This window comes from Pan paniscus, chromosome 5 (genome assembly GCF_029289425.2).
Source record: "Pan paniscus chromosome 5, NHGRI_mPanPan1-v2.0_pri, whole genome shotgun sequence".
Classification (NCBI taxonomy): domain Eukaryota; kingdom Metazoa; phylum Chordata; class Mammalia; order Primates; family Hominidae; genus Pan; species Pan paniscus.
The window spans coordinates 59,515,227-59,539,496 of NC_073254.2; the positions used below are offsets into that span (position 1 = coordinate 59,515,227).

The 24,270-nt window shown below is 35.7% G+C and overlaps 1 protein-coding gene across 12 annotated transcripts in view; it reads right to left on the minus strand.

Annotated features, from left to right (window-relative positions):
* SUPT3H (SPT3 homolog, SAGA and STAGA complex component) overlaps positions 1–24,270 on the minus strand; it is a 597,091-nt gene that overhangs the window by 195,636 nt on the left and 377,185 nt on the right. For all 12 annotated transcript variants that reach the window (XR_010112435.1, XR_008955665.2, XR_003028305.4 and 9 more), the window contains 2 exons: positions 11,565–11,651; positions 3,847–3,937 (listed from right to left, as the gene is read on the minus strand). Coding sequence is in view for 8 of the 12 variants with exons in the window: in XM_063605298.1 (XP_063461368.1) it covers positions 3,847–3,937; positions 11,565–11,651 (178 nt within the window). In the remaining 4 variants the exon portion in view is untranslated. The remainder of the gene's footprint in view (positions 1–3,846; positions 3,938–11,564; positions 11,652–24,270) is intronic.

Here is a 24,270-nt window from a genome sequence, read left to right on the forward strand (position 1 = left end):
AACAGTGAAATAATCTGTGACTGAGCTTTTCTTTGTGGAAATTTTTAAGCTACTAATTTAACCTTTTGCTATTGTCCTGTTCAGATTTTCCATTCCTTCTTGATTCAGTTTCAGTGGTCTGTGTCTTCATAGTAGACCAACTGTATATTTATATAGTTTGTTATATTACCATTTTATTTGCCACTTCTGGTTCTTTTCATTTCTTTCTATAACTTGAGGTGCCATTTCCTTACCCCAGTACAGCATTATTACCACTTACCTCATTCGTGTCATTACTGTCAAATATATTATATTTCCAAACATTACAGACCCAACATAACAATTTTTATATACATAGTGTTTTATATAGCTGCTTTATAAATCAATTTTAAAAAGGAAAGGAAATATACAATTATACTATCTCTTATATTTATGTACTTAATTATCTTTATAAATGTGTGAATTCAAATTATTTGGTGCAGCTTGCTTTTAGACAACTATACTTTCTCTTATATTTATGTACTTAATTATCTTTATAAATGTGTGGATTCAAATTATTTGGTGCAGCTTGCTTTCAGCCTTAAAAACTTTTCTTACATGGGTCTGACAGCAAGAAATTCTCCTGGTTTTTGTTTATCTGGGAATGTATTTTGCATTCATTTTTGAAAGATAGTTTTGCTGGATATAAGTTTCTCAGTGGAGAAGTTTTTTTCTTTCAGCACTTTGAATATATCATCCCACTGCCTTCTGATCTCTATGTTGATGAGAAGTCAGCCATCAATATTGTCAGGGTCCCCCTGTATATGCTTTTTTCTTGTGACTTTCATGATTTTTTGTCTGTTTTTTTCCCCCCACATTTTTGGTAAAAGTGTCTTAGTGTAGATTTCTTTATGTTTATCCTAATTGGAGCTTGTTGATATGCTTGAACTAGTAGACTGGTAGTTTTCATCAAATTTGGGAGGTTTTCAGTCATTATTTCTTGAATATTTGTTTTTCTACTTTTTCTCTCATCCTCTGATACTCTCATTATGCATATTTTTACACACTTAATGGTGCTCTACATTTCTCTGAAGCTGTTAATTTTTCTTTATTATTTTTTCACTTTTTTCTTCAGATTGTATACTCTTTAATGATGTCTTCAAGTTCAGATTCTTTCTTCTGCCAGCTGAAAACAACTATTGAGCCCTTCTGAATTTTTTCATTTCAGTAATTATATTCTTGAACTCTGTAATTTCTATTTTTTAAAATAAATTCTGTCTCTATTGATACGCTTTACTTTGTGAGACACTATTATCATATCTTCCTTTTTTAAAAATTTTATTTCCTTTAGTTATTTGAACACATACATAATAGCCGCTTTGATGTTTTTGTCTGTTAAGTCCTACATCTGGGCCCCCAAAAAGCAGTTTCTATTGTCTACTTTTTTTTTGTCTCCTTTTTATTGTTCACACTTACCTATTACTTGGCATATCTAGTATTTTTGTTGTTGTTGTTGAAAAGGGACACTTTAGATAATACAGTGTAGCAAATCTAGATAACTCCCTCCCCTCCCTGGGGCTTGTCATTGTTTATTTCATGACTTGGCTGAACTATTAAATGAAGTCTCTTCCCTTGCAGTATGCAGACTCTGATGTTGTTCTTCAGAGGGTGCAGCCTTGAGTATGCAAACAATCTCCTCCATAACCAGAGATGACTGTAGTTTTAGTCAGGGGGTGTTTGGCTGTTACCTTCCCTGATCTCCCTATTAAGTTTCTGGCTGTTCTGCCTCTACTGTTATCACATACAGCTGTTAGCCCCCACTAATTGACAGCTGTTTGCTCCACTGTTTCTGATAATACCCTTGGGCATAAATTGCTCCAGAGATTGATTGATCTAAATAATGTTGGGCCCCTGTGAAATGTTGCCAGCCTTTAAGTTTTGCTCTGACTGCAGGAGGGCTCTTTTTAACTATCTCTTTCCCTTGTTTTCTTTGTTTAACATCTAGCTGACCCACTGTTTTGCTTTTTGCTACCAGTATCATGGAGCTACCAGTCCCCTCTTAATCACTCATCACCAGGATCTTCATTGTTGTTGTTGTTATTTTTACAATGAACTTAGGTATGAATTTCCACACACACTGTTCCAAGCAGTGATGTGGAAGAGCTGCAGAGCTTTCTGCTCCTAAGGTCTGAGCCGAACATCTGTACCACTGTACTGAAGCTGAGGGTGGACCTGCAATTAACTTCTCCTGGAAAGACTTCCCTGGATCTGAGAATGGGGATCTGGAAAGGGAAGCAACCCCTAGACTTCTAGGCTTGTCTATTCTGGTATGTAGCTTTGCTCCCTATGAGAGCTAGGGTGGTGGCAATCAGAGCCCAGTATTCTCAGACTACCATGTCTGAGGTAGAGCTTTTATCCTATGAGCTGAGGTTAAGTGAGAAAAGGGAGCCCCAGTCATCTCAGCTGTGCCTGCCTAGAATAAAGCTTTTGCAACATGGGGCTGAGGGAGATGAGAGATGCCTACCTCTTGCCCCTTCTGGGGTAAAATTGTTGCCCTAGAATAAGAACTGGAGAGGCAAGCTACACTCACTCAGAGTAGAGCTTCTGTCACACTGAGTTAAGGTGGCAGAATGGTGAAGAGTGATCATGTGAGCAGGTCATGGTTTAAATGCAACAGACTCTCAATACTGTTCTTAATAAGATTTAGTTGATCTTGAATATGTGTTGCCCTGCTTGCTGTACGTGCTTAGGACAATTTCTACAGACTTTAAATGATTATTTCAAAAAAAATTTACCAGTTAAATGTGTTTCACTGGGGAGAGACTCTGCCATACTCCTTACATAGCCATTTCAGAAGTCCCACGTCAAGATTAGATGTGTTCTACCTGAATATTTTACTTTATAATTTCTATCAACTGTTTTTTTTTAAGTTTTAGTGTGCTTTTTGTAAGACACACAAAATTAGAACATACAAATGAAGATAAGGGGGAAGATTTGAAATGAATGAGAGGACATCAAACTAATATGATGGTTTAGCAAAACTGAATATTACTCTTACCATCCCAAACTTCATGGTGTCTGAAGCATGGTGTTAACTGCTATCATTCATTCAGTGGCAGGCATGTATCAAGTGCTTTTCATATATTATGCTAAACTCTCCTAAGCACTCCACATGTTACACAATATAATTTCCCTCCACATAAATGAGGAAACTGACCCTCAAGGTCACACAAAGAAAGCAGAGAACTGGTATTGATTGGAATTCAGGTCTGTTTTACTCTAAGTCTGCATTCACTATGTGCTCCATAAAAAGAAACATTTCAATTCATCTGCAGAACTATTTTTCAAGAATTAGAATCGGCTGGGCGCGGTGGCTCACGCCTGTAATCCTAGCACTTTGGGAGGCCGAGACGGGCGGATCACGAGGTCAGGAGATCGAGACCATCTTGGCTAACACGGTGAAACCCCGTTTCTACTAAAAATACAAAAAATTAGCCGGGCGTGTTGGCGGGCGCCTGTAGTCCCAGCTACTTGGGAGGCTGAGGCAGGAGAATGGCGTGAACCCGGCAGGCGGAGCTTGCAGTGAGCCGAGATCGCGCCACTGCACTCCAACCTGGGAGACAGAGCAAGACTCCGTCTCAAAAAAAAAAAAAAAAAAAAAAAAAAAAAAAGAATTAGAATCTATGAGAACTGTAGTAATATTAAATAGGTAACACAGTATAATATGTTTTATCAGAAATATATACTTTTGCAAGGGTATTCCACTTGATTTGTTGACAGTAAACAAAATTAACTAGTTCTCCAGTTACATTGGAATTGCATAAATGTGTTATCCAGCACACATGTGTCACAAGCTCATGTTTTAGTTTTGTGTTTTGTTTTGGTTACCTTCGAGAAGATCATCCTCATCGATGCCTTTGACAATCTTTGATTTGTAGTCTCGGATAAACATGTATTTTAGCAGTCTTCTAAGTTTTTTCTATTAAAAATATAAAATAAGTAAATAAGAAAACCTATACATATATTAACTTTACTGATTAAAGACTACTATAACCAAATTTAATAAACTTGTACCTCATGATATCAGAGAAAGTAAAGTAATCCTTAGTATACTGCTATGACATAAAAAGGTAGTCATCAAACACAAAGGCTAAAATACAAGTCTTTTAAAAAGCAGTTTTCATTTACAAATATTCGGATGTTCCAGAATCACAATAGTCACACATTGCTTAATGAAGGGGATCTAAGAAATGCCTCCTCAGGAGACTTCATCATTTTGTGAACATCACTGAATACACTTACACAAACCTAGATGGAACAGTCTAATGCACACCTAGGCTACATGGTGCGGCCTACTATTCATGGGCTACAAACTGGTACGTAAGGGTAAGAAAATGTTAAGTATTTGTGTATCTAAACATTTCTAAATATAGAAAAATTAGTTAAAATACCATGTAAATGACAAAAAATGATACATTTGTAGAGGGCATATACCATGAATGAAGCTTGTAGGACCTGAAGTTGCTCTGGTTGAGTCCATGAATGAGTGGCAAGTGAATTTGAGGGCCTAGGACATTACTGCATGCTATTGCAGACTTTATTTTTAACAAAGCTGTACACTTAGGCTACGCTATATTTAAAATTTTTCTTTCTTCAATAATAAATGTGCCTTAGCTTACTTACTGTAACTATTTTACTTTATAGACTTAATTTTAAAAAAACTTCACTCTCACAGTAATACTTAGCTTAAAACACAAACACCTTACACAATTGTACAAAAAGGTTTTTCCTTTATATCCTTATTCTATAAACTTTTTTCTACTTTTAAATTTCTTATAGCTTTTTAAACTTCTTTGTTAAAAACTAAGATGCACACGCGCGCGCGCGCACACACACACACACACACACGCCTATGCCTACATAGGGTCAGGACTGTCAATATCACTGTCTTCCACCTCCACATCCTGTCCCACTGGAAGGTCTTCAAGGGCAATAGCATGCATGGAACTGTCAGCTCCCTTGATAACTGCTTTTTTATTGGTATATCTCATGAAGGAACAACCTCAGGTGGTTCACAGTTAAGTGTTTTTTGCAAATAGTACACTCTAATGATGGAGTATTATAAATACATAAACAAGTAACACTCATTTATTATCTTTATCAAGTATTATGTACTATACATAATTTTATGTGCTACGCTTTTATACCATCAGCAGTGCAGAGGTATACACCAGCATCACCACAAAGTTGAGTCATGCATTGCACTACAATGTTAGTATGATACCTACAACATCACTAGATAATTGGAATTGTTCAGCTCCATTATAATCTTATGGGACTACTGCTGTATTTGCAGTACATTTTTGAAAAAAAGTTCATCATATGGTACCTGACTATAATTGCTTTTTAAATTTTTTTTTTATTTCTTTATTTTTTTATTTTATTCTTATTATACTTTAAGTTTTAGGGTACATGTGCACAATGGGCAGGTTAGTTACCTATGTATACATGTGCCATGCTGGTGTGCTGCACCCATTAACTCGTCATTTAGCATTAGGTATATCTCCTAAAGCTACCCCTCCCCCCTCCCCCCACCCCACAACAGTCCCCAGAGTGTGATGTTCCCCTTACTGCGTCCATGTGTTCTCATTGTTCAATTCCCACCTATGAGTGAGAATATGCGGTGTTTGGTTTTTTGTTCTGGCGATAGTTTACTGAGAATGATGATTTCCAATTTCATCCATGTCCCTACAAAGGACATGGACTCATCATTTTTTATGGCTGCATAGTACTCCATGGTGTATATGTGTCACATTTTCTTAATCCAGTCTATCATTGTTGGACATCTGGGTTGTTCCAAGTCTTTGCTATTGTGAATAGTGCCGCAGTAAACATACGTGTACATGTATCTTTATAGCAGCATGATTTATAGTCCTTTGAGTATATACCCAGTAATGGGATGGCTGGGTCAAATGGTATTTCTAGTTCTAGATCCCTGAGGAATCGCCACACTGACTTCCACAAGGGTTGAACTAGTTTACAGTCCCACCAACAGTGTAAAAGTGTTCCTATTTCTCCACATCCTCTCCAGCACCTGTTGTTTCCTGACTTTTTAATGATTGCCATTCTAACTGGTGTGAGATGGTATCTCATTGTGGTTTTGATTTGCATTTCTCTGATGGCCAGTGATGGTGAGCATTTTTCCATGTGTTTTCTGGCTGCATAAATGTCTTCTTTTGAGAAGTGTCTGTTCATGTCCTTCGCCCACTTTTTGATGGGGTTGTTTGTTTTTTTCTTGTAAATTTGTTTGAGTTCATTGTAGATTCTGGATATTAGCCTTTTGTCAGATGAGTAGGTTGCAAAAATTTTCCCCCATTTTGTAGGTTGCCTGTTCACGCTGATGGTAGTTTCTTTTGCTGTGCAGAAGCTCTTTAATTAAATCCCATTTGTGTTTTTTTTTTTTGAGACGGAGTCTTGCTCTGTTGCCCAGGCTGGAGTGCAGTGGCATGATCTCGGCTCACTGCAAGCTCCGCCTCCCAGATTCACTCCATTCTCCTGCCTCACCCTCCCGAGTAGCTGGGACTACAGGTGCCTGCCACCACGTCTGGCTAATTTTTTGTATTTTTTTTAGTAGAGACAGGGTTTCAGCGTGTTAGCCAGGATGGTCTCAATCTCCTGACCTCATGATTTGCCTGCCTCGGCCTCCCAAAGTGTTGGGATGACAGGCGTGAGCCACCGTGCCTGGCCTGCTTTTTTTAATCTTACAAAAAGTTTTAGGTTGCGTGTGGTGGCTCACACCTGAATCCCAGCACTTTGGGAGGCTGAGGCAGGTAAATCACGAGGTCAGGAGATACAGACCATCCTGGCCAACATGGTGAAACCCTGTCTCTACTAAAAATAGAAAAATTAGCTGGGCATAGTGGCACATGCCTGTAGCCCCAGCTACTTGGGAAGCTGAGGCAGGAGAATCTCTTGAACCCGGGAGGCGGAGGTTGAAGTGAGTTGAGATGGTTCCACAGCATTCTAGCCTGGCGATAGAGCAAGATTCCATCTCAAAATAAATAAATAAAGTTCTAATTTTTTTTGAAGCTTGTATTATCAGTCTTCATACCAAGCTGACTGTACTTAATGCTACAGAATTTGGTATATACTCAAGATGAAATTTTATTTTAAAAAATTAACTTATAAATACCTAGACAGTGAGTTTGTAATAGCTGCTTTAAAAGTCAATAAATTCCTTTTTACTTTTTAAAAAAATTTTCTGAGAATCTTATCTTTTTGCTATTAGATTTGGTTTCTGTGTTATATTTATGGAAAACAATCTGTAATCCGAAAAATGTAGTTCTATGAAATTCAAAGCTGATGAATGATAGTTAGGTCTTAATGCTGCCTTTCTGTTTTTTTTTTTTTTTAATTATTATTATACTTTAAGTTTCAGGGTACATGTGCACAATGTGCAGGTTAGTTACATATGTATACATGTGCCATGCTGGTGTGCTGCACCCATTAACTCATCATGTAGCATTAGGTATATCTCATGCTAACCCTCCCCCCTCCCCCCACCCCACAACAGTCCCCAGAGTGTGATGTTCCCCTTACTGCGTCCATGTGTTCTCATTGTTGAACTCCCATCTATGAGTGAGAACATGCGGTGTTTGGTTTTTTGTCCTTGCGATAGTTTGCTGAGAATGATGATTTCCAATTTCATCCATGTCCCTACAAAGGACATGAACTCATCATTTTTTATGGCTGCATAGTATTCCATCGTGTATATGTGCCACATTTTCTTAATCCCGTCTATCATTGTTGGACATTTGGGTTGGTTCCAAGTCTTTGCTGTTGTGAATAGTGTCGCAATAAACATACCTTTTCATGTGTCATTATAACAGCATGATTTACACTCCTTTGGGTATATACCCAGTAATGGGATGGCTGGGTCAAATGGTATTTCTAGTTCTAGATCCCTGAGGAATTGCCACACTGACTTCCACAATGGTTGAACTAGTTTACAGTCCCACCAGCAGTGTAAAAGTGTTCCTATTTCTCCACATCCTCTCCAGCACCTGTTGTTTCCTGACTTTTTAATGATTGCCATTCTAACTGGTGTGAGATGGTATCTCATTGTGGTTTTGATTTGCATTTCTCTGAAGGCCAGTGATGATGAGCATTTTTTCATGTGTCTTTCGGCTGCATAAATGTCTTCTTTTGAGAAATGTCTGTTCATATCCTTTGCCCACTTTTTGATGGGGTTGTTTGTTTTTTTCTTGTAAATTTGTTTGAGTTCATTGTAGATTCTGGATATTAGCCCTTTGTGAGATGAGTAGGTTGCGAAAATTTTCTCCCATTTTGTAGGTTGCCTGTTCACTCTGATGGTAGTTTCTTTTGCTGTGCAGAAGCTCTTTAGTTTAATTAGATCCCCTTTGTCAATTTTGGCTTTGGTTGCCATTGCTTTTGGTGTTTTAGACATGAAGTCCTGGCCCATGCCTATGTCCTGAATGGTATTGCCTAGGTTTTCTTCTAGGGTTTTTATGGTTTTAGGTCTAACATTTAAGTCTTTAATCCATCTTGAATTAATTTTTGTATAAGGAGTAAGGAAGGGATCCAGTTTCAGCTTTCTACATGTGGCTAGCCAGTTTTCCCAGCACCATTTATTAAATAGGGAATCCTTTCCCCATTGCTTGTTTTTCTCAGGTTTGTCAAAGATCAGATAGTTGTAGATATGCAGCATTATTTCTGAGGGCTCTGTTCTGTTCCATTGATCTATATCTCTGTTTTGGTACCAGTATCATGCTGTTTTGGTTACTGTAGCCTTGTAGTATAGTTTGAAGTCAGGTAGCGTGATGCCTCCAGCTTTGTTCTTTTGGCTTAGGATTGACTTGGCGATGCGGGCTCTTTTTTGGTTCCATATGAACTTTAAAGTAGTTTTTTTCCAATTCTGTGAAGAAAGTCATTGGTAGCTTGATGGGGATGGCATTGAATCTATAAATTACCTTGGGCAGTATGGCCATTTTCAGGATATTGATTCTTCCTACCCATGAGCATGGAATGTTCTTCCATTTGTTTGTATCCTCTTTTATTTCATTGAGGAGTGGTTTGCAGTTCTCCTTGAAGAGGTCCTTCATGTCCCTTGTAAGTTGGATTCCTAGGTATTTTATTCTCTTTGAAGCAATTGTGAATGGGAGTTCACTCATGATTTGGCTCTCTGTTTGTCTGTTATTGGTGTATAAGAATGCTTGTGACTTTTGTACATTGATTTTGTATCCTGAGACTTTGCTGAAGTTGCTTATCAGCTTAAGGAGATTTTGGGCTGAGACAATGGGGTTTTCTAGATATATAATCATGTCATCTGCAAACAGGGACAATTTAACTTCCTCTTTTCCTAATTGAATACCCTTTATTTCCTTCTCCTGCCTAATTGCCCCAGCCAGAACTTCCAACACTGTGTTGAATAGGAGTGGTGAGAGAGGGCATCCCTGTCTTGTGCCAGTTTTCAAAGGGAATGCTTCCAGTTTTTGCCCATTCAGTATGATATTGGCTGTGGGTTTGTCATAGATAGCTCTTATTATTTTGAGATACGTCCCATCAATACCTAATTTATTGAGCATTTTTAGCATGAAGGGTTGTTGAATTTTGTCAAAGGCCTTTTCTGCATCTATTGAGATAATCATGTGGTTTTTGTCTTTGGTTCTGTTTATATGCTGGATTACATTTATTGATTTGCGTATATTGAACCAGCCTTGCATACCATGGATGAAGCCCACTTGATCATGGTGGATAAGCTTTTTGATGTGCTGCTGGATTCAGTTTGCCAGTATTTTATTGAGGATTTTTGCATCAATGTTCATCAAGGATATTGGTTTAAAATTCTCTTTTTTGGTTGTGTCTCTGCCCGGCTTTGGTATCAGGTTGATGCTGGCCTCATAAAATGAGTTAGGGAGGATTCCCTCTTTTTCTATTGATTGGAATAGTTTCAGAAGGAATCGTACCAGTTCCTCCTTGTACCTCTGGTAGAATTCGGCTGTGAATCCATCTCGTCCTGGACTCTTTTTGGTTGGTAAGCTATTGATTATTGCCACAATTTCAGATTCTGTTATTGGTCTATTCAGAGATTCAACTTCTTCCTGGTTTAGTCTTGGGAGAGTGTATGTGTCAAGGAATTTATCCATTTCTTCTAGATTTTCTAGTTTATTTGCGTAGAGGTGTTTGTAGTATTCTCTGATGGTAGTTTGTATTTCTGTGGGATCGGTGGTGATATCCCCTTTATCATTTTTTATTGCGTCTATTTGATTCTTCTCTCTTTTTTTCTTTATTAGTCTTGCTAGCGGTCTATCAGTTTTGTTGATCCTTTCAAAAAACCAGCTCCTGGATTCATTAATTTTTTGAAGGGTTTTTTTGTGTCTCTATTTCCTTCAGTTCTGCTCTGATTTTAGTTATTTCTTGTCTTCTGCTAGCTTTTGAATGTGTTTGCTCTTGCTTTTCTCGTTCTTTTAATTGTGATGTTAGGGTGTCAATTTTGGATCTTTCCTGCTTTCTCTTGTGGGCATTTAGATTTATTAGACCGTAATGCTGCTTAATTTTAAAAGTAACTGATAATCCTTTGTAGCTTGTTCTATGCTTACACTTAGAATGTATTATCACTCGTTCTTGACCTTCGGGTTCAAGATTTCTATTAATAGCTGAAACATACTGCATTTTACACAGTTCTTTAGATGCACATTATTTGATATCTTCAATAGTTTCTTTGCATCTGGCGCCTTGTACCTAAGACTGCCTCACCCTGGGCAGAAACTTTCACTTTAAAAAATCCTACAGTCTCTCCATCTAATCATACAACCTTGAAATTTCCTGAGTCTTAAAATGCTTCTTCAACTAAATCATATAGATACCCTATACCAAATAATAATTTTCTTAATAGTGAAGATTTTCATTTTGTAATATTCTTCATATCATCTAAGAGTTGATTAACTGAAACATGTAAAATATTAGAGAATATTTTTGACTACCTACTCATGAAAAATAATTATGGCAAAATTAGACACACAAATATCAGCTTAAATATTTTAATACCAGATTTCAAAGAGTAAGAAAGGTAGGTCTTTGTTCAAAAACAGAAATTATGGCATATGTTTATCCCATTGAAAATTAATCTTTATTAATTTACTTTTTTCAATAAGGTAGAGCTACAGACTAAACTTTGTATTTCAGGCTTAAAAAATTACTCTATGAAAGTCTATAATCCTGGTAATGTTAATCTGTAAGAAGAGGAGAAAAATAAATATGCCATTCAGTTATATCCCACTTATGACAACAGAACATAGAGTCAATATTTAGTGAGTATCATGTAGCAATGAAAGCGTCTACATAGACGCATAAGGATAAGTGAGGGTTCGCTGTTAGCACAGTTTTTTTATAAGTGCTTTTGTCCACATAATAAATATCAATTCTTTTGTAAACCCATTTTGTTGTACAAACTATGAAGACTAAAACATCAGTTCAATAGTTATTATTTTAATGTGAAAGGTACATAACAAGGATATATAGTTTCCACATGCAAGTCCAATTAAACAAAACATGGATTTTAATACAATAAAATTATGTTATATTACCTTATCTTTGCGCATCAAAAACAGAAGATCTTCAGGAGTGATTACCCTTGCTCCCCGCAGCTGAGAAACTTCAGCAGCTTGCTGTAACTAACAATAATGAAAATTTAGAAATTTTTCTCAGTAACACAAATTATATATAGTACAGTCATGATGTCTCTAGAGAGATAAATATACTAAGAGTTAAAAACCTTTGGGAAATAATCCAGCAATCACATTACTGCTTTTAAGAGTAAAATGTCTTATGTTTTTAAGATATAAAACATGCAATTAAATTAACTTATGAGCCCACCTGTAACCAATACAATAAACAGAAATCTTTTATTTCTTTCTTGCAAAAGAAAAATCATACACAGCTTCCAGAAATGCATTAATGCACCTGAAAATGATTTCATGAAATTTTATCCTTTATACTCATGTGAGCAATGGTTTCACTCAGTATCACTAGTTGAATAAGTATATTATTAATCTGAGCTCCCATGCTGCTCTGATTTGAAATAGGTCCATTCAGAACTTTAAAAGATCAACAAAAACAGTAGCTGTTTCTAATATCCAAAGGAAAAAAAATACGTTTAGTTTTGGCAAGTCTTCAGTGGGTAAAGGATTCAGTCCATAAATCATAATACTGGACTGCATTAATTTCTTTCCATACTAATCATATGCACACAAAAAGTTAACTGTATCTGGAATGTACAACACAAAACATTACTGCACTAAAAGTTAGATTCCCCCTGAAATGTTCATCTAGACCCTTATATCTACAAAGTCAAGATTTTTCAGGAATTCATAAGTCCTAGAAACATAATCTTACTTAAAAATGACCTGGAAAATAAAAGAATGTGAAAAATGATAGTTCTGTTTTTTGGCACAGGCAAACTCAATTTCTTATTTTGATTAGTTGGAAGCAACATAAAATATGCCCATCTGAAAAAAATAAAGATGCTACAGAAAACAGTATAAAAACGTGTAACTTCTTCCAAATTTGATCAAATCTTACTGATTGCACCAAACCAAGTCTATCCAATATGAAATACTATAAAAATAGTTACATATAAAAGCTGTTCCTGAATGCATCCTTCTTTTAAAAGATAAACCTAACACATTTTCTTGAGAACTAATCTTTAAAATGTGACACACTATTATCTCAACAAATATATGAAATCAAATAGTATATTTGTGCTAAAGAAATTCTGCTTGAATGTTTAATCCTTTTTGCTAAGTAAGCTTCAAACCTTCTCTAAATACACAGACTACAAAATAGACTATAAACTCGCTATGTGTCAGCTTTACCACTGAATTTCCTGGATACTGCGGTTGGTATATAAACACTATCCTATCTAAATATAGAAATTTAAATTTAACTGTGAACCATTTAAAAAGAAATCTTGGTGGGGGGGTAGGTTTTTAAAAAGATGATGTTATCTACTCAGAAACTGTTTTCAGCAGGCATGAACATATTTTTTCTAAAAATTGGTAGAGTGAGGGAAATATATGTGCACATGCTTTTCAAATAAAAATATTTCTATCACAGTCTAAAATACAGGCAATCAGTGTTGAGAAGAATATGGGCTATATATACATTTGTCTGGACACATACACAGTAAATTTATTTTCTTATATGAAGAATGCTGATCATTTGAAATCTGAAAAACACTATACAGACATATGTAATTTTACTCACATTAAGAAGGATCAGGAGAAATATGTATCCCTAAATAGTTTTCTCAATTAATCAACAGTTTATGCACACTACATATAAATAATCTCTATTCATAACATTCTCTAAAGTATCAGTTTACAAACATATTAGTCAGGATAAGTATGATAATAGAAAATAAAGACACAGAAGAGTTGAACATTTGGAATCACTGTTTTTTTTTTTTATTTTCAGAACCAATACATGACCACTGTAAGGATCTGGAATTTATATCATGGTTATCCTGTTGTATGTAGTAGGAAAAGTTTATCTTTGTTTTTTATTTACCTGATTTTCTAATTTATCTCAACCAACATAATATCCTTACTAGGACTAGCATTGGTAGCACTCCCTTGTCTGCCTTGGACCTCTGCCTAGTTAGTATGTCTCTGGAACTGAAAGTATCACTATGTTACCTTACCAAGGCCTGCCTATCCCGGATGTGTCCCAAACCCCAAAATTACTTCTCCCAAACTCTGACCTCCTCTTCTCTACCAAGTGAAGACAGAAATCTTATTAGCTAATTAAAGTAACTCATACAAAAGTCATCTACTACCCCCATACCGAAATACTCAAGTCCTGCACCCAGCCCTATGGAACCTGTGTATCCAAAAAGTCAGCCCTCCTTATAGAGGAGTTTCACATCTCAGGAATACTATTTTCCATCCATGTTTGGTTGAAAAAAATCTGCATATAAGTGGGACCATGCAGTTCAAGCCCAAGTTGGTCAAGGGTCAACTGTGTTATTATGCATTGGTTTACTTCTCCTGCAAATTTTTGCCTACTACCAGAAAGACTAAAGAAAGTTTTCTTTAACAATACAAACTTTAAAAACAGGTGAGCATTAAAAAGTGGGCAAAGGAGAAGAACAGACACTTTTCCAAAGACAACATAGATGTGGCCAACAAGCATTTGAAAAAAAAGCTCAGTAACACTGATCATTAAGAGAAATGCAAATCAAAAGCACAATGAGATACCATCTTACAGCAGTCAGAATGGCTATTATTAAAAAGTCAAAAAAAAAAAAAAACAGATGCTGGCAAGGCTGTGGAGAAAAGGGAACACTTATACTCTGTTAATGGGAGTGTAAATTAGTTCAACCATTGTGGAAAGCGGTATGGTGATTCCTCAGAGCTAAAAGCAGAACTACCATTGGACCCAGCAATCCTATTACTGGGTATATACCCCAAGGGGTATAAATCATTCTACCATAAAGACACATGCACACAAATGTTCACTGCAGTACTGTTCACAATAGCAAAGACATGGAATCAACTTAAATGCCCATCAATGACAGATTAAAGAAAATGTGGTATATATACACCATGGAATATTATGCAGCCATAAAAAAGAATGAGATCATGTCTTTTGTGGGAACATGGATGGAGTCAGAGGCTAACTAATGCAGAAACAGAAAACCAAATACTGCATGTTCTCACTTATAAGTGGGAGCTAAATGATGAGCACTTATGAACACAAAAAAGGAAATAGACACTGGGGCCTACTTGAAGGTGGAAGGAGGGAGAGGAGAAGAAAGGATAACTCTTGGGTAGTGGGCTTAATTCCTGGGTGATGAAATAATCTGTATAACAAATCCCAGTGACATGAGTTTACCTATGTAACAAACCTTCACATGTACCCCTGAACCTAAAATAAAAGTTAAAAACAAAACAAAAACAAAACAAAAAACAGGTGAGCAACTGGGCAGTCCAATTCCACAGGCATTAAACTTAAAATTGGTGCATTTAATGTGAAAACAATAGTAGAACTGGGAAACCAATATCAAAAATGTTCCTCAAAACTTCAGTGTTAACAGCAGTTCAGTTATAGCATTTCTGTTTTTCTCTGATTAATATTACTTCTATTTGTCAAAGTAAACAAAATATTAACTTGTAACAACTTTGTTAGGAAAAAACTCCCTAAAATATTAAAACTCATGTTTACATTTTAAGTATGTTATAATACTTTATTAGGAGGTTGAGAAGTAAAAGGTACACTATTACATGTCACCTCAAATGCCACATCTTTGACCCTATAAATAAATCTGTTCTCAATTTCACATTGCTATCCATGACATTCATTTTTTTTCTCACTGTATTATATTTTCACCAATTTCTGTTTATTTTGTTGTTTCTTTTAATCTTCTCGGGGGTCTTGAATGTGCTATTCCCACCATATTTGTTCTACTATAATCTCCCTTAAATATAATGTCTGAATTCTTGCTCTAAGATTAATAATTCCCTGTTATCTAAATTCAATGTGGTCTTTAAAGCTCGAATGATTCACATATTTTCCCTGCCTTTCCACTAATTATATTTATTGTTTTTCTCTCATATAATTCTACATTTAGGCTCCAATAATTTTGGTTCTTTTTACCTTTGTGTACTTGTGATGGTTAATTTTGTGTGTCAATTTGACTGGACCGCGGGGTACCTAGACATTTGGTCAAGCATTATTCCGGGAGTGACTATGAGGGTGTTTCTGGATGAGATTAACAGTTCAATCAGTAGACTGAGTAGCAGACTGTCCTCCTTAATGTGGGTGGGCCCCATCCAATCAGTTGAAGACATGGATAGAACAGAAAAGGCTGAGTAAGAGGAAACAACTTCTGTCTGAATGCATAACCTGGGACACTGGGCCTTTTCTGGCCTTTGGTCTCAAACTGAAACATCAGCTTTTCTTGTGTTCTGAGGCTGCTGGCTTTCATACTGGAACTAAACATCTACACATTGGCTTTCCTGGGTCTCCAGCTTGCCAAATGAAGATTTTGGGAATCCTTAGACTCCATAACTGCATAATTATAATTTATTATCCTTATAATAGTACATAAATCTCTCTCATACACACAGGTGTGCACACTCACACATACTTACTGCTGGTCTCTAATATAGTACTATAGTTAAATTATGAGAAAATCTTGATTCTTTATAAGATGTGGCACTTTTTCTTTAAAATACGAGCTTTAAAATAATTTTCTCAGAAAAATAAGATGTATGATTATTTTCACACAACAGTGTTTCTCATCCAACGTAGACAGAAAACTTAAATGCAGTTTATAATATCTTAATTGCACTTGTTATCAAGTTTTGTAACACTCCTGCCTCCCAAATTTCTTTTGAATTATACACGTAGGTACAGAACCATTGACCCCGAACAGGCAATTTATAAATGTTTGTTAAATGTTGGCAATCCATCTTCCCCTCCATGATTTTCAGTTTTTCAATTTAAATGTAACAGAAATGAGTTAAGCTATGTAAAATCGATGGCCTTTTGCATTTGGCTGGGGCCCACATAAATTCAGCACAAAGATTTCTCTGAAGTTCTAAAAGGTTTAAAATGTACAACAGAATTGGCCGGGCGCGGTGGCTCACGCCTGTAATCCCAGCACTTTGGGGAGGCCGAGGCAGGCGGATCATGAGGTCAGGAGATTGAGACCATCCTGGCTAACATGGTGAAACCCAGTCTCTACTAAAAATACAAAAAATGAGCCGGGCGTGGTGGTGGGCGCCTGTAGTCTCAGCTGCTCTGGAGGCTGAGGCAGGAGAATGGCGTGAACCCAGGAGGCGGAGCTTTCAGTGAGCTGAGATCGCGCCACTGCACTCTCTCTCGCCTGGATGACAGAGCGAGACTCCGTCTCAAAAAAAAAAAAATGTACAACAGAATTAAGTTGATTATTCCACAATTACTAAGCTACTGAAAGTATTTTAATGAGACTTCCATTGCAGCTCTTTCTTTTAGGTTTTGCCTAAGACCTTGGATTTGTCCTTTTTGAAGATAAATGGTAAACGGTAGGAGTTGTGGTGAGCTAGTATCATGAAGAGGCAGAATCCTAGGTAAGGTTGTCGCCTGGCTTAAAATTATTTATTTTTCCCTCTATTAGTCTATCTATTATGCACTCATTATCCATCAGGCCAGATTCTAGGTTAGGCTATGAATGGTCAGCTCTGCTTGCAACCATATTTGCTAGCTAGAGATAACCTCAAAGGTCTTCTCTTAAATCCTCCATGATAAGACTGAAAGAACCTGGAGTTAAATTTCCTAAGTTGGAGTTAGGAAACTCCAGTGTAGTTTGGAAACTCCAGTGTAGTTTCATCACTAAGTGATTGCACAACCTTAGATACATCAAATAAGTTCTCTAGATTTGTGGGTTTATGTTTCTGTTTCTCTTTTATTTGAAATGGGTAATCAATGACTTTAATTACTAGTAGGAGAATTATAATCTTAGTGGTAATAATAGTGGCCATATATTGTGTCCCTAATTTGTGCCAGGTGCTGTGCTATGTGTCTTATATTTAACTTTTAAATTTTATATCTAATTTAAAAAATATATAAAACATTAAAAGTCAAATAATACTATAAATTTTATGACAGAATACCTTGCCACACTTCTTCTGAATCTGTAATTCTGCTTCCAGTGGCAACCACCTTTAACTTTTTAAGCTTGTTTCTATTTTATTTACCAACATATTTGAAATAAGCTTATAATACTTGTTTTATTTTTCAGCTTTAAAAATTATCAGATGACTTATTATGAGAGGTGAAAAAGATTTAGTGTTCTTAGACACCCCAAATTTGACCATCTCTCCTCTTGACTTTACCTATGAAATATAATTTTTGTTTAAATATACAGTGTTTATGTTATACCAAACTATTTTTGAAAAATTTGAAATGTATCAGAATTTATTTCAGTTTTGCTTTTGATGAGACATCTCATCTGCAGCCCTCCAGACTTCCCTTCTACTCTTCTGCTTTGGATCCTTTTTTTTTTTTTTGAGTCAGGGTCTCACTCTGTCATCCAGGCTGGAGTGCAGTGGTGTGATCAGAGCTCACTGCAGCCTCAACCTCCTAGGCACTATAGATCCTTCCACCTCAGCCTCCTGAGTAGCTGGGACTATAGGCGTGCATCATCACATCTGGATAATTTCTGTATTTTTTTGCAGAGACAGGGTTCTGCCATGTTGACCAGGCTGGCTGGGAACTTCTGGGCTCAAGTAATCTGCCCACTTTGGTGTCCCAAAGTGCTGGGATTACAGGCACGTAGGAGCTACTGTGCCCAGACTGGATTCTTGTTTTCTTGACCCCATTTCTGCTCTTTCTCATTTCCTTCCTCATTTACTTCCTCATTTCAGCAAAGCATATTATCTGAAAGTTTCCTTTTTAGTTGATGAGCATAGTTATGATAGCTGCTTTAAAATCCTTGTACATTAATTTTAACATCTGTGTCATCTTGGCATCAGTCTCCATTGACTATTTTTTCTTGGCTTTGGGTCATGTTTTCCTGTTATTTCAGATTTTAAGTAATCTAGTGTTTTATCTGAGATATTGTGAATAACATACCGTAAGAACTCTGGATTTTGTTGTATTCCTTTGAAGATTAAAAAATAGGCACTTAACTAGAACAGATTCAAACTGCAACATCTTTTTCTCCCCTGTGGTGGGCTACAGCTGAAATATACTTGATATTACAGTTTTCTGAGAAAGGGTGCAAGGGAAATAAATTTTTAAAAATCTTGTATGTCTCAAAATGTGTTTATGTCATCCTTCTATTCAATTGATAATCTGGCTGAGTACAGAATTCTAGATTAAAAATAATTTTCCCTCAGAATTTTCAAGGCACTGCTACCTTTTCTTCTAGCTTAAAATGTTGCTGTTGACAAGTCGATTACATTATGATTCCTAAGCCTTTGTGTGACTTTTCCCCTAGTCTGAGAAACTTTTACTATTGTTCTTTTTATACTTCAAGTTCTGAAAATTCGTGATGCTTCTTCGAAGGTCTATCTTGAAATATTTTTCTAAATACTCATAACAATACTTCAACCTGTATGTTCTTGTCCTTTACATTTGAAAAATGTTCTTGGACTATTTTGAAAATTTCTATTGTCTGTTTTTTGTTTTGTTTGTTTTCCTGAAATGTCTATTAAATGAATGCTGGTGGACTTGTGTCTAGGATTTCTAATACTGGAGATCATTTTATTTCACCTTTCCACAAAGTAAAGTTATACTATTTTGCCAGAATGGCACAGGGGTAGCTAATGGCCTACATGGTTTGGATAGGGTACTGGGATAAAATTATGCCTTTTACCAATCTTCCTGTTTTTAGTCTACACAAGACTTCTTTCTTCAGAGGAACCTTCAATCCCAAACTTTTCCATGTTCCAAAGTTTCATTTTCCTCAGGTCTGTTAAGCCTGTCTACCCACTTTAAGCTTTCAGATTTTTTTTTTGACAGTTCTCACCTGCTATTTAGTCCTCTCCCATTTTCTACGTCTTGTAAGTTTATACACTTAAAATTACTTTGTTATTTAGTGGAGTTTTCAGAGTTTGAAGCATGTGTACTACCTGTATTTAACAAGAAGCTGACGCTCGTTTTTTATGCTAACATTTATAGAATTTATTATCCTATGCTTCATGTCTTCTATATATTATCTCATTTAACCTTCACAGCAAACTTATGAGAGATGTCCAAACACACAAAACTATTACTAAGTAATACATGTTTAACATTAAGCCATTCATGTTTCTCTCCTAGATTTCTTATTCAGAATAGAGGAAGATGCGTTCACTAAATCAAGCCTTACATTGCATAGAAAAGTCTAACCATAAAAATGTTTATATGCCTTTCAAAACATTTTCTTTCTTGGTAAATAAACAGTTGCCAAAAAAAAAAAAAAAAAGAAAGAAAGATAAAAGGTTTGGATCAAAACATCCAAGCCAGTGGCTCCATGCAGACCCAGCCTAAGGATTGTGAGCTAAGTAAGTATTTGAAAGGAAATGTATTTGTAACTAAAGTTAACATTCAGAATACTCTACATTTAAGGTATTTGACATAGTATTTTCCTACCATATAATCTTCTTATTCTTTTTTGATGATTGGTATTCTGTTTTCTTAGACATTTGAAACATAAATGAGTATATAAATTGATAAAAGATGTGCCTAACTTTTTAGAGTTTCATTTTAACTGTTCTTTTTAGAATAGTAAGTCAAGCACAGTTAAGTCAGGTTTTAAAAAATATATAAGGCTATAATTACCAGGATCTCATGGCTCAAAAAATTCATTCATATATACTATGTGTGTATATATGACATATTTGTATGTGTATATATATACATATTCTTTAAAATGTGTGTGTACATATATTGCATGTGTATATATATATAATTACTCAGTTACAATCAATGTGACCTCTAAAGCTTAAAAAATATCCAATAAACAATAACTATGTATTTACTGTATGAAGATAGCAGCCTTAACATGGAACTAATTCTGTGGTTACTCTGTGATTTAAATGTGAAATTAGGAGAACAAGAAGCAATAATCATTTGAACATTTTCTTTTAACCTGTTTTGCACACAAGCTATTCATAAGCAACTTTCAACTCTAAATATATCTAAGTTTTGAATGTAAGCAAAGGCATATTTTAGAAATTTTTAAAAGTTGAAATTAAATAAAGTCATAGTTTAAATAACATAGTATTTTAGTATTAATTAACTGTAATTGATAACTGTTTAAAAATTTTTCTTTTTCTTTTAAGAGACAGGGTCTTGCTCTGTCACCCAGGCTGGAGTGCTGTGGCACTACCTTGGCTCACTGCAGCCTCAAACTCCGGGGCTCAAATGATCCTCCCACCTCAGCCTCCTGAAGAGCTGGGACTACAGGCACATGCCATCATGCCTAGCTAATTTTTGTATTCTTTTTGTAGAGACAGGATCTCACTTTATTGCAGGCTGTTTTCGAACTCCTTGGCTCAAGTGATACTCCTGCCTTGGCCTCCCAGAGTGCTGGGATTACAGGTGTGAGCTATCACACACAGCCTCTTTAAAATTTAACTATTTAGTATTTAACTATTGAAATGAAAATACAATTTGACTATTTACTGAATCTAAAATACAATTAAAATTGCAGAACGACGGAAGTGTACCTTGAATTTGTTCAACATAATATATAGTTATCCTTTGGTAACTCAGTAACTGGAAATTGATATATTTTTGAAGTCTAAGAAAAGGTTACATTTGCATTTCTTAAAATTCAGAACCATAAGATATTTTGGTAGCCTATATAATATTTGCTTTACTTGACTACATTAATAATGCCTCTTCTTTCTCAGCTTACTTCTTGGCATGTCCACACCCCTTTCCATATTCCCTTCTGTTCACATTTGTAAACAGGCATCTACTGAACGGGTTGTAGCCCTTACTTGTTTCTTCACAGGACAAAAATATAACATGTAAGAGACTGAATTTCTTAGTTTTTTTCAGAACTCTTCCTCATTTGTTTTTACAAGATAGCCTGATTTCATTTCACCCTAGAATGTTCAGGAATAAACACAGGTCTTGTGCTAAGTCTTCATGGCTGGATCAGGGTACTAAAAGCACTGAATTACACCAGACCACACACAGGCCAATGTAATGATTAGAAAAGTTACCAAATGGAAAGAATAAAGTCCTGCTTTAGAATAATTATGGGGAGTAAGGAAAGTTGATATCTAATTTTATCTCTATTACTAATTACCCTTGTTTTGGCAAAAGCAACTTTATAATTTTGTCTTTTTGTTGAGAAAATATATAGAGAAAGTGCCAATTTTAGATTTGCAGCTTCTGATGCTGGATCTAAGAACCTGATCCATGCAGAGGGCAAGGATCTGCTATGAAACTCGGTTAAAATGTGGCCTCCTCTGTTAGTGTGGTACATCCCAAAGAGTGTTCCAGAATCTTTAGATTATTACCTCCAAGTTATAGTCGAATACAGTAGTCAAAGCTTTAAAAATCATTACTTAGAAAGTGTTTCCCAAACCATCTTGACTTTCTTTGTCTCATAACATTTTTTAAATGTCTATGATTTCATGTTTTAGTGAGGTAACATCACACAGCATATAGCTAGCCTGACATAAATGTTATTGACATTTATTTAGAAAAGATAAATTAAATTGTGAAGAACTCATAAAAAAGTTTATAACTTTTAGTACTCACAAAGATGAAAGGTTATTATCAAATTATTATTAAGTATTAATGACATTTTCCCATTAAAAAATTTAGGATGTAAATAATTTGTGGATAAATGTATTTGTATATATGTGTGATATTTTTATCCTCAATTATAATACATATTTGTGTGTGCATACATAGATACATACCAAACATGTCTGTACATCACTCGAATCACTTTCTTGTAAAATGTAAGCTAACTTTCATCCAAACTTCAAGGGAAAAATAATGTGGGCTTTTTTGATAGAGAATGAATTGTTTCTCTAATAATTTCTCATGTAAAATTACCTCAAAATGAAATACAATGCACACATTAGTTTTGTAGTTACGGTTTTTAACAGAATAGCTGATCTTTTTGGTCCTCAGGTTCTTCAAGTGAGAACTAAAGAGAGGTGAATATCAAATAAGCTCCAAAGATCCTTTTGGCTTTTCCTTTCTGATTCTAGTGTTTAACCCTGGGTATACTTTTGGTTCCATAATTAAGCACTTACATCAATAAGAGAAAAAATAAAGAAGAACCATAAGAAAGAATGGCGCAACTTGGTAAGGTGCAGATGGGAGTCAATGCTCTAAGGGAAACTCACTTAGTCATACCAGTGGAAATAGCAACCAGCTCAACTAGCTGCACGTGCATGAAAGGAAGTATGGGGTTGGGTTCTTATTTAGCAGTAATGACTTATCTTACCATAATGTTTACCATGGTACACAAATCAGCAGGTGATATAATTACTTTAGTATTCTATTCAATAGTTCCAGGTGTATTTGAAAGCCAAAGACAGTTGCAAAATGGGATTATAGCAATGCAATTGCTAATTAATATGTAAAAGAGATTGGTCTCTATCCATTTCTCATCTGCCCTATGCTTTCATCATATGATGAACAGAGATAATTTGTATATACTTCTCCCTCAGTTTGTCAGAGAAAGTAGCCCTTATTCAAATTCTGTATCCAAAGATTGCTTGCATAGGAAAACCAATACATGTTGTATACAGTATTTATCAAATTAGATGCAGTATATGTAAAATGAAATGAAAAGTCAGGTTTCCCTAAGCTCAGATGTCAGTTCCATATTTCACTATCAGGTTATTAAAAAGGGCTCAAGAAGGTGACAAAGTACAGATTTTATTACACTTACAGATTATTGTAAAGATCAAATGAAATAATGTAGTAAAGACAAATAGAGAACTATAAAACACTATACCCGCATAAGTATTGCTTAGGGATGGCTCATTTTTGGCTAGGGAGAAGTTAAGACAGCAATGTATATAGAAAAGGAAAAGAGATTCCACTAATAACTTGGTAGGCTGAGAAAATGTTTAGCTCTGGTCACTAAAACCAAAATCAGGATATTCCTGGGAGATTCATTCACATCAGGATAAAATGGTACAATTATGCAACACTCATACAGTTACATTCTAAGGAAGCAAACAGCGTAGAGAAGATGGAACCTCATAACCTTCATAAATAAAAGTGAGACATCACTGTCTCTTTGAGGTCTTCTCTAACACAAGCATAGACCTAAACACTCCCTTTCCATTGTACTGCCCAGGTCCTCATAGAACTTCAGCCAACTTAACCACTCAGCACTCTACTCTACAAAGCTCTCTTTATAAGAAGGCGGCTTCCTTTCTACTAGGATGCAAACTCTCCATTAATGTGTGTTAGAATGAGCTAAAACAGTATTTCAGCAATTCAGTAAAAGCCTCTGAAGACTCTGAGTTGTAGGCAGATGTAGGGGAACAGGCACAGGAAGTAGAGTAGGAAGACTGAGCGCTGCTGGATCCTGCTGTGTGCTCTGTGTGAATGTGATCAATAACTAAATATAGAGAAGATTGTACTAACTCACCAAAACAAAAAAGCAAATATAAGAGTAATACCAGTTTCCTTGCAGATATGTTAAGAAGAACAAGTAAAGGGAAAAAAACAGAGAAAAGATAATGTCTGAAATATAGTAACAGCCCAACATATATTAACCTTTTATTCCTATCTTGTGATTCTTAGGGCAGTAATATCACAAAAGAGAAGTCTCAG